General features: G+C 35.1%; 5 protein-coding genes and 2 pseudogenes across 7 annotated transcripts, besides 2 other annotated features; 5 read left to right on the top strand and 2 right to left on the bottom strand.

Moving 5' to 3' along the window:
* Positions 1-856: 856 nt before the first annotated feature.
* On the top strand, positions 857-1699 carry TVAGG3_0500300 (glycine-rich protein family; the record flags this gene model as incomplete). The annotated part of the gene is made up of 1 exon (XM_051236561.1): positions 857-1699. One exon carries the CDS (start codon positions 857-859, stop codon positions 1697-1699), a length of 843 nt encoding a protein of 280 aa, XP_051094385.1.
* A 1436-nt stretch (positions 1700-3135) lies between these two features.
* Positions 3136-3579, top strand: TVAGG3_0500290 (glycine-rich protein family; the record flags this gene model as incomplete). The annotated part of the gene is made up of 1 exon (XM_051236560.1): positions 3136-3579. One exon carries the CDS (start codon positions 3136-3138, stop codon positions 3577-3579), a length of 444 nt encoding a protein of 147 aa, XP_051094384.1.
* A 775-nt stretch (positions 3580-4354) lies between these two features.
* Positions 4355-4687, top strand: TVAGG3_0500280 (glycine-rich protein family; the record flags this gene model as incomplete). The annotated part of the gene is made up of 1 exon (XM_051236559.1): positions 4355-4687. The coding sequence occupies one exon, from the start codon at positions 4355-4357 to the stop codon at positions 4685-4687; it is 333 nt and encodes a 110-aa protein (XP_051094383.1).
* A 726-nt stretch (positions 4688-5413) lies between these two features.
* On the top strand, positions 5414-6256 carry TVAGG3_0500270 (glycine-rich protein family; the record flags this gene model as incomplete). The annotated part of the gene is made up of 1 exon (XM_051236558.1): positions 5414-6256. One exon carries the CDS (start codon positions 5414-5416, stop codon positions 6254-6256), a length of 843 nt encoding a protein of 280 aa, XP_051094382.1.
* A 664-nt stretch (positions 6257-6920) lies between these two features.
* On the top strand, positions 6921-7631 carry TVAGG3_0500260 (glycine-rich protein family; the record flags this gene model as incomplete). Its single annotated transcript, XM_051236557.1, has 1 exon — positions 6921-7631. The coding sequence occupies one exon, from the start codon at positions 6921-6923 to the stop codon at positions 7629-7631; it is 711 nt and encodes a 236-aa protein (XP_051094381.1).
* A 798-nt stretch (positions 7632-8429) lies between these two features.
* Positions 8430-10025: a mobile genetic element.
* Positions 10026-11227: 1202 nt separating this feature from the next.
* Positions 11228-12135, bottom strand: TVAGG3_0500240 (annotated as a pseudogene). Its single transcript has one exon. A coding segment is annotated over exon 1 (908 nt).
* A 30-nt stretch (positions 12136-12165) lies between these two features.
* TVAGG3_0500230 lies at positions 12166-12624 on the bottom strand (annotated as a pseudogene). The gene has a single exon. A coding segment is annotated over exon 1 (459 nt).
* Positions 12625-12836: 212 nt separating this feature from the next.
* Positions 12837-13022: a mobile genetic element.

Genomic DNA, 13022 nt, shown 5'->3' with positions numbered 1-13022 from the left:
AGGCGATTTTGGAGATTTCAACGGTTTGAAAAGTCGAATAATCGTTGCTGCTGGTGCAGGTGTTGGTGATGGGCTGTTTGGATTCAACAGCTCATCTGAGCATTGTCTTGGCGCTAATCAGACATCGTGAGGACCTGGAAAGGTCTTGCTGGCACTTTTGGTTTTGGAGCTGGAAATCCAAATAGATTAGGAAACTATCGTGAAAATGACGGAAATGGCGGTGGCGGATATTTTGGAGATGGAAACTCCGAATTACCCAATTACTACGGCGGTTGAGGGGGAGCTCCTTCATTAGCGGTTATAAAGGTTGTATCGCTATTTTGAGTTCCTCGACAAAAAGTGACATAAAATTTTCTAATTCAATCGATCCATCAATTCATTACAGCGGTTATAAATTCACCGATGGATTGATGATTGATGGCAAAACATCTATGCCAAGTCCACATGGCGGCACCGAAACTGGCCATGAAGGAAATGGCTACATACGAATTACTCAATTTGAAACAAATTTTGTGAGTTGTTCTCAAAAGTATTCTATGAATATCTTTAGTTATTTATATCTTCAACACTTTCGATAAATTCGAAAAATGAAATACTGTCTGTAGTTTTACTGATGATAACATGATTCATGGATATTATATCAGAACTTTGTTATTGATGTCCTTTCAATAATTCTGTTGAGATGATACAATAAGGTTAATTTTATTGAGCACTTTTCGTCTTAGCTTTTGATAAAAAAGGTTTTCTAAATTGATTCTAAGTTAAAACGAAAAATTTAACTGCTCTGTATGATTATCGAGGAATTAATGCAACGCATTCGGAGCCTTATGAAATTCTTCTCCAATCCGGAAAATATTTGTTTGAATTATGGGGTGCTTCAGGCATAGGAACTGGATCGAACGGTGCATACGTCAAAGGGTATATTAAATTTGATAAATCTATAAAATTATATCTTCATGTCGGATCTAAATATTATTCTGGTGCAACTCTTCCGTCTTATGGTGGCGGAGGTCCAGGCCAATTTTCTGGCGGCGGATCATCTGATATACGCCTTGAACCAGGCGATTTTGGAGATTTCAACGGTTTGAAAAGTCGAATAATCGTTGCTGCTGGTGCAGGGTCTCAGGATGGTACACTCATTGGAAATGCATTTTATGAGGATGCTGGTGGTGCTGGAGGCGGGCTACTTGGATTTAACAGCACATATGAGCATGGTCTTGGCGCCACTCAGATATCAGGAGGACCCGGAAAAGGTCTTGCCGGCACTTTTGGATTTGGAGCTGGAAATCCAAATAGAATAGAATCCTCAGGAGATAATGATGGGAATGCTGGCGGTGGTGGTGGGTATTTCGGAGGTGGAAACTCCGAAATACCTCAACATTGTGGCGGTGGAGGGGGAAGCTCCTTCATTAGCGGTTATAAAGATTGTATTGCCATTCTGAATTCTTCAACGAAAAGTGACATTAAATTTTCTAATTCATTTGATCCATCAATTCACTACAGCGGTTATAAGTTCACAGACGCAGTAATGATTGATGGTAAAACATCTATGCCAAGTCCACATGGTGGCACTGAGGTTGGCCATTCAGGGAATGGCTACATACGAATTACCCAATTTGAAACAAATTATGTGAGTTGTTCTCAAAAGTATTCTATGAATATCTTTAGTTATTTTATACTTCTTATCATTGAATCATAAACAACACTTTCAATAAATTTGACATTTGAATATTTGTATGTGAACTTATAGATGATTATTTAAGCTTTGAATTAGATGCATAAAATATATTGATTGATAAACAGAATAAATGATTTAGAACTATTATTGATGCCCTTTCAATATTCTTGTTCAGATTTATATAGTTTACGTTATCTTATATTGGCAAGTACTCTCAATATTTCCAGAGAGCAATTAAGTTAATTTCATTTGTCACTTTTCATAATTGATTCTGACAAGAAAGTAGTTTTAAATATAGATAGGTTCAAACGAAAAATTTAACTTTTCTATATGATTATCGAGGTATTAATGCAACACATTCAGAGCCTTATGAAATTTTCTTTCGGCCAGGAAAATATTTGTTTGAATTATGGGACGTATCTGGTGGTGGAACTGCAGCTAACGGAGCTTACGTGAGAGGATATATTAAATTTGAGAAACCTATAAATTTATATCTTCATGTCGGATCTCAATATTATACTGGTGCAAAACTTCCATCTTATGGCGGCGGAGGTCCAGGCCAATTTTCTGGTGGCGGATCATCCGTCATCCGTCTTGAACCAGGCGATTTTGGAGATTTCAACGGTTTGAAAAGTCGAATAATCGTTGCTGCTGGTGCAGGTGTTGGTGATGGGCTGTTTGGATTCAACAGCTCATCTGAGCATTGTCTTGGCGCTAATCAGACATCGTGAGGACCTGGAAAGGTCTTGCTGGCACTTTTGGTTTTGGAGCTGGAAATCCAAATAGATTAGGAAACTATCGTGAAAATGACGGAAATGGCGGTGGCGGATATTTTGGAGATGGAAACTCCGAATTACCCAATTACTACGGCGGTTGAGGGGGAGCTCCTTCATTAGCGGTTATAAAGGTTGTATCGCTATTTTGAGTTCCTCGACAAAAAGTGACATAAAATTTTCTAATTCAATCGATCCATCAATTCATTACAGCGGTTATAAATTCACCGATGGATTGATGATTGATGGCAAAACATCTATGCCAAGTCCACATGGCGGCACCGAAACTGGCCATGAAGGAAATGGCTACATACGAATTACTCAATTTGAAACAAATTTTGTGAGTTGTTCTCAAAAGTATTCTATGAATATCTTTAGTTATTTATATCTTCAACACTTTCGATAAATTCGAAAAATGAAATACTGTCTGTAGTTTTACTGATGATAACATGATTCATGGATATTATATCAGAACTTTGTTATTGATGTCCTTTCAATAATTCTGTTGAGATGATACAATAAGGTTAATTTTATTGAGCACTTTTCGTCTTAGCTTTTGATAAAAAAGGTTTTCTAAATTGATTCTAAGTTAAAACGAAAAATTTAACTGCTCTGTATGATTATCGAGGAATTAATGCAACGCATTCGGAGCCTTATGAAATTCTTCTCCAATCCGGAAAATATTTGTTTGAATTATGGGGTGCTTCAGGCATAGGAACTGGATCGAACGGTGCATACGTCAAAGGGTATATTAAATTTGATAAATCTATAAAATTATATCTTCATGTCGGATCTAAATATTATTCTGGTGCAACTCTTCCGTCTTATGGTGGCGGAGGTCCAGGCCAATTTTCTGGCGGCGGATCATCTGATATACGCCTTGAACCAGGCGATTTTGGAGATTTCAACGGTTTGAAAAGTCGAATAATCGTTGCTGCTGGTGCAGGGTCTCAGGATGGTACACTCATTGGAAATGCATTTTATGAGGATGCTGGTGGTGCTGGAGGCGGGCTACTTGGATTTAACAGCACATATGAGCATGGTCTTGGCGCCACTCAGATATCAGGAGGACCGGAAAAGGTCTTGCCGGCACTTTTGGATTTGGAGCTGGAAATCCAAATAGAATAGAATCCTCAGGAGATAATGATGGGAATGCTGGCGGTGGTGGTGGGTATTTCGGAGGTGGAAACTCCGAAATACCTCAACATTGTGGCGGTGGAGGGGGAAGCTCCTTCATTAGCGGTTATAAAGATTGTATTGCCATTCTGAATTCTTCAACGAAAAGTGACATTAAATTTTCTAATTCATTTGATCCATCAATTCACTACAGCGGTTATAAGTTCACAGACGCAGTAATGATTGATGGTAAAACATCTATGCCAAGTCCACATGGTGGCACTGAGGTTGGCCATTCAGGGAATGGCTACATACGAATTACCCAATTTGAAACAAATTATGTGAGTTGTTCTCAAAAGTATTCTATGAATATCTTTAGTTATTTTATACTTCTTATCATTGAATCATAAACAACACTTTCAATAAATTTGACATTTGAATATTTGTATGTGAACTTATAGATGATTATTTAAGCTTTGAATTAGATGCATAAAATATATTGATTGATAAACAGAATAAATGATTTAGAACTATTATTGATGCCCTTTCAATATTCTTGTTCAGATTTATATAGTTTACGTTATCTTATATTGGCAAGTACTCTCAATATTTCCAGAGAGCAATTAAGTTAATTTCATTTGTCACTTTTCATAATTGATTCTGACAAGAAAGTAGTTTTAAATATAGATAGGTTCAAACGAAAAATTTAACTTTTCTATATGATTATCGAGGTATTAATGCAACACATTCAGAGCCTTATGAAATTTTCTTTCGGCCAGGAAAATATTTGTTTGAATTATGGGACGTATCTGGTGGTGGAACTGCAGCTAACGGAGCTTACGTGAGAGGATATATTAAATTTGAGAAACCTATAAATTTATATCTTCATGTCGGATCTCAATATTATACTGGTGCAAAACTTCCATCTTATGGCGGCGGAGGTCCAGGCCAATTTTCTGGTGGCGGATCATCCGTCATCCGTCTTGAACCAGGCGATTTTGGAGATTTCAACGGTTTGAAAAGTCGAATAATCGTTGCTGCTGGTGCAGGTGTTGGTGATGGGCTGTTTGGATTCAACAGCTCATCTGAGCATTGTCTTGGCGCTAATCAGACATCGTGAGGACCTGGAAAGGTCTTGCTGGCACTTTTGGTTTTGGAGCTGGAAATCCAAATAGATTAGGAAACTATCGTGAAAATGACGGAAATGGCGGTGGCGGATATTTTGGAGATGGAAACTCCGAATTACCCAATTACTACGGCGGTTGAGGGGGAGCTCCTTCATTAGCGGTTATAAAGGTTGTATCGCTATTTTGAGTTCCTCGACAAAAAGTGACATAAAATTTTCTAATTCAATCGATCCATCAATTCATTACAGCGGTTATAAATTCACCGATGGATTGATGATTGATGGCAAAACATCTATGCCAAGTCCACATGGCGGCACCGAAACTGGCCATGAAGGAAATGGCTACATACGAATTACTCAATTTGAAACAAATTTTGTGAGTTGTTCTCAAAAGTATTCTATGAATATCTTTAGTTATTTATATCTTCAACACTTTCGATAAATTCGAAAAATGAAATACTGTCTGTAGTTTTACTGATGATAACATGATTCATGGATATTATATCAGAACTTTGTTATTGATGTCCTTTCAATAATTCTGTTGAGATGATACAATAAGGTTAATTTTATTGAGCACTTTTCGTCTTAGCTTTTGATAAAAAAGGTTTTCTAAATTGATTCTAAGTTAAAACGAAAAATTTAACTGCTCTGTATGATTATCGAGGAATTAATGCAACGCATTCGGAGCCTTATGAAATTCTTCTCCAATCCGGAAAATATTTGTTTGAATTATGGGGTGCTTCAGGCATAGGAACTGGATCGAACGGTGCATACGTCAAAGGGTATATTAAATTTGATAAATCTATAAAATTATATCTTCATGTCGGATCTAAATATTATTCTGGTGCAACTCTTCCGTCTTATGGTGGCGGAGGTCCAGGCCAATTTTCTGGCGGCGGATCATCTGATATACGCCTTGAACCAGGCGATTTTGGAGATTTCAACGGTTTGAAAAGTCGAATAATCGTTGCTGCTGGTGCAGGGTCTCAGGATGGTACACTCATTGGAAATGCATTTTATGAGGATGCTGGTGGTGCTGGAGGCGGGCTACTTGGATTTAACAGCACATATGAGCATGGTCTTGGCGCCACTCAGATATCAGGAGGACCCGGAAAAGGTCTTGCCGGCACTTTTGGATTTGGAGCTGGAAATCCAAATAGAATAGAATCCTCAGGAGATAATGATGGGAATGCTGGCGGTGGTGGTGGGTATTTCGGAGGTGGAAACTCCGAAATACCTCAACATTGTGGCGGTGGAGGGGGAAGCTCCTTCATTAGCGGTTATAAAGATTGTATTGCCATTCTGAATTCTTCAACGAAAAGTGACATTAAATTTTCTAATTCATTTGATCCATCAATTCACTACAGCGGTTATAAGTTCACAGACGCAGTAATGATTGATGGTAAAACATCTATGCCAAGTCCACATGGTGGCACTGAGGTTGGCCATTCAGGGAATGGCTACATACGAATCACACAATTTGAAACAAATTATGTGAGTTGTTCTCAATCATATGCGATAAAGTTCTTTAACTACTTTATATTTCTTATCATTGAATCATAAACTGCAATGTCAATTATTTTGATGATTGAATATTTTGATGCTCTATTACTGATAACTTTTTTATTTTTGGATATTAGATGCCTGATGTTATCAGTAATAGAATTGAAATTTTAATTTTTATTTTACAAGATTGACTCTATAATGATAATTTCACATAAAAATTGATTTATTACTTACATATTAAAATTGAATTAATACTCATACCATATATGTTTGCGCGATGAAATATATAATCGTTTATTATTATCGGTTTCAGGAATATCTAAAGATAAACGATTTCATCGAAGAAATTCTGTTATTGATACATTTTCAATAATATAGTTCATAATTATTGAGATGATGAGACCGAATACTACTAATTTTTTCAATAAGGTTAATTTTATTTGACACTTTTTATATGTATTTTTAACAAATAAGTAATTCTAATAGTATATAAGTTCAAACGAAAAACTTAACTGCTCTATATGATTATCGAGGAATTAATGCAACACATTCAGAACCTTATGAAATTCTCCTCCAACCTGGAAAATATTTGTTTGAATTATGGGGTGCATCAGGCGAAATATCTGGAGCCAACGGCGCATACGTCAAAGGCTATATCAAATTTGATAAATCTATAAAGTTATATCTTCATGTCGGATCTCAATTTTATCATAACGCAATATTGCCATCCTATGGAGGTGGAGGTCCTGGCCAGATTTCTGGTGACGGATCGTCTGATATTCGCCTCGAACCAGGCGATTATGGAGACTTCAACGGCTTGAAAAGCCGAATAATCGTTGCTGCCGGTGCAGGATCTTCTGATGGTGTCCTCATAGATGGCACATATTATTACGATCTTGGTGGTGCTGGAGGCGGATTGTTTGGATTTAACAGCACATATGAGCACGGAATTGGTGCCAACCAGACATCAGGAGGACCTGGAAAAGGTCATGCTGGCACTTTTGGATTTGGAGCTGGAGATCCAAATAGAAGAGAATCCTTAGGTGATAATGATGGGAATGGCGGTGGCGGCGGTGGATATTTTGGCGGTGGAAACTCTGATATACCGCATTATGCCGGTGGTGGAGGGGGAAGCTCCTTCATTAGCGGTTATAAAGATTGTATCGCTATTTTGAGTTCCTCGACAAAAAGTGACATAAAATTTTCTAATTCAATCGATCCATCAATTCATTACAGCGGTTATAAATTCACCGATGGATTGATGATTGATGGCAAAACATCTATGCCAAGTCCACATGGCGGCACCGAAACTGGCCATGAAGGAAATGGCTACATACGAATTACTCAATTCGAAACATATTTGGGGAGTTGTTCTCAACAATTTTCCATGCGAATTTTTAGCTATTCTATAGTTATTATTGTAGAATCATAAACATTATAGTCAATTATTTTAAAATTTTATAATGCCTGATTTATGTGTAAAAAGTGAGTCTTAGTTCAAATTCAATTCTCGCTTAAAACATGATTTATTGGTTATGCATTAAAATTGAATTAACACTCATCCCATATATGATTATGCCAAGAAATCTAATTGTTTATTAAAATCGGTTTCAGGAATTTCTTAAGATAAACGATTTCATTGCAGAAATTCATTAAAATTTGCACAAAAAAATTGATGGGTATGTTAAGGTTTTTCCTACAAGTGCAAATAATTCAACCTGTGCATTATTTTTGCATTTAAAAATCAATCCGTGTAAAGTATTCAATAATGAATGGATTTTTCTTTTATATTTTTTGCATATGCAAATGTTGCTACTCTTTATTAGTGGATTTGACTTTTAATAATGGTCAAATCCAAAATTTTTCAAATACACAAAAAATGTGCAAATTCAATTTTAAATAATCGTTTTTGCACATTTTTGCACCCTATGTAAAACCCGAATTTAATTTAAAGTGATTCATATAGAAATGTATGATATTTATGATTTGTATGTACTACAAAAGGACATATACTAGCATAAATTCATTATATTTTTTGAAAAAAAAAAACTTCTATATTTAAGATCTGAATTGTTGACTTTTTTCCTCATCTGAGATACTTGTACAGGTGTTATATCCCAAATGAAGAATAAAGTCTTAAAAGACTACTTGAGATGATCTTTGGAGACTTTCTTTTTCAATCAGATACTGATTGAAGACTTTTTTCCTCATCTGAGGTACTTATACTGTGTATAGATCCGTATTTTTCCCAAGTGAGCGGGGTATCTCCAATCCCAGCCCTATCGTCCTCCCAGTGTCAGTTTTCAATATAAAATCCAAATTTTTTTTGAAAATAAAAATTTCGAGAAATTTTTCTGATTTTTTTTTCTTTGATTTCAATAATTCAAAATAAATTTGGGAGTAAAAAGACACTATTTAATGAAATTCATATGAGTGAATGTGGATAAATACTCTCAAAACATACAATTTATCTATTTTTTCTTTATATTATCAACTAATTAGTGATAATTTTTTTTGAATCAGATTTTTTTTCATTAAAAACATAATATATAACACAACAATGATGCACACATACGTATCTACACATCAAAATATAAAGCTTGTTTTGGTCTGGGCATCCCAACCCAAAATTCTTAAAAAATTGAATAAAATTGAATACTTGGGGCTGGGATACCCATCCCAAAACCGAATTGAATTTTTTGAATTAAAGAATATATTTATGTATTTATAATATACATGTGATGTCTATAAAAAATACTAAATTCTAAAAAAAATTCAATTTATTCAAAACGTATACTAAGTGATCACTTCATTAGTAGGATCAGCAATCCTACTAAATGGTGAGAACGTCACTAACTAAAAAGGAGTCCTTGGAGCTCTTGATCTCTTGTCAGTAGAGTTCATAATGAGGCATGGCATCTACTGATTAGAGATCAGAGCAATCCTACCTTACCTTCAGGAGCTACAAAGCTCCTAATCGTTACGAGAGGGAGCCTTGGAGCTCCTGAAGCTCATCAGCAGAGGCTATTTACCATTTGGGCCTCTTCTGATGAAAGATGCGAAACACGTCTACGAACCAGGAGCTTCAAAGCTTCTAATCCTTACTAAAGGAGCTTTGGAGCTCCTGAGTCTCCATCAACAGAGTCCCAGATGGTAAATGTCCTTTGCTGATGAAAGATGCGAAACACATCTACGAACCAGGAGCTCCAAAGCTCCTAATCCTTACGAAAGGGAGCTTTGGAGCTCCTGAAACTCCTTTTACTATAAAATAGGACAGTTTTCTTCTGAGGTTCTCATCAAATCTAAGACTTCAGAAGAAAGCTGTCCTATCAATGTATACTTACACTCTCATGGACTACAAGTGTACAATTTTAAGGCAGAGATTATCCGAGGCCTCTCATCAAATGAGGGACCTCGGATAATCTCTACCTTAAGTAGTCAAATAACTTTTCTCACTATTTAGGAACAAAAGAACAAGAGTTGGAGTACTTTAAGGCAAGATTCTTCCGAAATCTCTCATCGAATGAGAGACTTCGGAAGGACCTTGCCAAATCCTTGAACGCCAATATCCTTGGAACTGAGCTAGAACCAGGGAGAAGTAGCATACTATAGAGCACGATGGTAATCTCGGAAATGCTTATATCGCCCCAAGCACAATATTTAAGAAGTCTAACTCATATATACAAGAAGTCAGGCTGAATAGATATTGTGCATATGGTTTGCAGAACTCTCATGATATTTAAAATTCATGTTATCCCAAAAAGGTGACACTTTGGGTGTATCGTCCATCCCAGGGATGCAAAAATCACATCACCTTGGATCTATATACTGTGTGTTATTCTGCCAGATACTGAAAAAGGAATGAATTTGAGCAAAAAGTGGCATTTATATATTCCATTAAATATTCTCTTGGTATTCATTTTTTCACACATGTTATATTTTAAATGTCTTACTAGGCTCAGAAAAACAATTCAATATTAATGGGACTATCGTCTAGGTGTGAAAGAAAATTTTCAGAATATATTGAAAAACGATTATTGATTCACTGAAATATGTAATCATCTTTAAATTCGTGTATATTAATGCAATATATTATGAGATGTTTATTCTTAAATAATAACAACATTACTAAATGTTTTTTCAATATAAAATTATGCTAATGGAAAAAGAATTATTAAACAATTGTAGCATCATGCTCAACTAGGAATTGGACAATTTCTTTTGAATTCATTTTGATTACAATACTAAGTGTGCATTCATTAATATCGAAAGAATATCATAAAATAATAATAAACATGAGAAGAGAGTGAATTTTATAAAATAATGATAAATATGAAAAGAAATAGAATCCAATAAATCAATGATAAATATGAAAAGAAAGAAAATGTCATAAAACAATGACAAATATGAAAAGAGAGAGAATCCAATAAATCAATGAAAAATATGAAAAGAAACAGAATCCAATAAATCAATGTTAAATATCAAAAGAAACAAAATCCAATAAATCAATGTTAAATATCAAAGGAAAGAGAATATCATAAAACAATGAAAAATATGAAAAGAAAGAGATTATCATAAAACAATGATAAATATGAAAAGAAGGAGAATGTAATAAAACAATGATAAATATAGAAAGAAAGAGAATTTTATCAAATAATGATAAATATGAAAAGAAAGAGAATGTAATAAAACAATGATAAATATGAAAAGAAAGAGAATGTAATAGAACAATGATAAATATGAAAAGAAAGAGAATTTCATAAAACAGTGATAAATATGAAAAGAAAGAGAATAAAGAAAGTCTTTTCAGGGGGGTTATACCGTGATATTAGCCTTGTACCGAAAAAAGTGACGGGCAATGCCGTAAAATAATATTTTATTAAAAAATTTTTGGTGGAGAATTGGAAAATTTTTGTTGGAAAATTGGAAAATTTTCCTAATCATTTGGACTATAACCTGGCATATTAGGGAGTTTTGTCAACAACTCAGTGCTGGGATCAAGATAGTTTGTAATCCAAAAGTAGAAACGTTCCTTGGTGTCTTGTTCTGGCTTCCTGCAAAATCTGTGATTTGCAGGATTCTTCTTAATATTGTCAGAAATTGCGCAAATCATTTCCATCGTCGTCAATTCTTCACCATTGATGTTAAAACGATTTCGATTACGGTAATTTCTTTTCTCTTGCAATTCGTTTTCTGCAGGAGTCAATTCACGAACATACTTATTATGTTTGAGAGCTTCTACAGAACAAGGGCAAAGACCGCAGGCGGCAGCAGCATTTTGAACCGTTCTTAATGATACTGATTCTTGCCATGCGCTAATAAATGAGTAGATAATGGCGTAGCGCATCATTGCAGCATTGCTGTTGAACTCTTGCTTCGGTGCCTTAATGTAATCTCTCAGATAATCCGTGAATTTGGACTTTAATCTTTTGGCAATGCCAACATCAAATACTTGTAAAATGTGTGTTGTATGTGCGGGAAGAACAATTAATTTGATGTTGGCACTTGCCAAAAGGAACAATGCCAGAGGATTCTGCGGCTGGAGTGTCCATCACACACAATGAGAGCAGGCTTGTCACGTATATCTTCTGGCATTCTCTGGCGTTCAAAGTTAAGCCACTCGATGAAGAAAATGCAATACAATAAGAATACACTTCTGTTCACCCAGCCTTTTGGCGTAGAAGTAAACCAACAATGTCTTTTGCGCTGGAATACTTTCAGTTCTCTAGGTAGTTCTGCAATACATGGGAGAACAAAGAGAGGTGGAACAGATTTGCCTGTCATTGAGCATCCGCATAAAGCTGTAATGTGCGGAAAGTTTGGAATTCCTTTGGCGATCATATGCTCTATCTCCTCAGGTAATGCAACTTTCTTCTTCTTAAATTTGTTTATGAATGTTTCATCGATACTAAAAATCAACTCCTCTGGAGTACTTTCGATTGTTTCACGATGTTTATCGTAGAATTCTTCGATAATTCTTGGTTCACACGCCATGTATCTTGATTCTTCAATCTCTTGGCATGCCTTAAGCTTGCAATGCAATTGCTGTAAAATATGGTTAACATAAGGTCTCGATACATCATCACCACCAAGAGTATTGATAACTTCTTCTGCAAGAGTAGGACAATTAATCTCAAGAAGGAATCTGTAACCATAATCTCTTCTGAGCTCTTTCAACTTGAACGCCTCGTCAATAATGTCAGCTGCTTCTAGAGCTTCACCTTTGTAAGCAGAATCTTCGATAATTTCTTTTAAAGTGAGCTGATCACGCTCGCATAGGTATGGATCTGCACCGCCATGATTCCCTTTTTCCCAGTATAGACCTAATGCAGCTCTTTTAAGTGCAGTAGCAATGAGATTGGATGTTAAAGTTCCGAGATCTGGGTATTCTTCCTCCCATGCAAGCTTAGTTTGACTATATGTCAGAGTGTGGTAGAATTTACGAAAAAGTGACAGTAGAAAAAGTGACACTTAACCTTAAATTTCCAAACACTATTTTTTGATTATATTTTGTTATTTATATATATATGTATATTTATATATGTATATATTTATATATGTATATATTATATATGTATATATTTATATATGTATATATTTATATATGTATATATTTATATATGTATATATTTATATAGAGAAAGGGACAGACTAGCCCATTGTCACTTTTTAATTTAGCAAATGAACGCTTATGAGTGGAGTTTTTGGGTAAATCTGATTTGCTTATAAATGAAATAAAATCAAAAGAAACCATATTGGCATTATATTATGCAAAAATAAATGATCTTACTTAGTACTTTTAAAGTTAATTTCAGAAAAAATT

Source organism: Trichomonas vaginalis, chromosome II, assembly GCF_026262505.1.
Source record: "Trichomonas vaginalis G3 chromosome II, whole genome shotgun sequence".
Classification (NCBI taxonomy): domain Eukaryota; phylum Parabasalia; order Trichomonadida; family Trichomonadidae; genus Trichomonas; species Trichomonas vaginalis.
The sequence above is the reverse complement of the archived record's forward strand: the minus strand, read 5'-3'. Positions and strand labels throughout refer to the sequence as shown.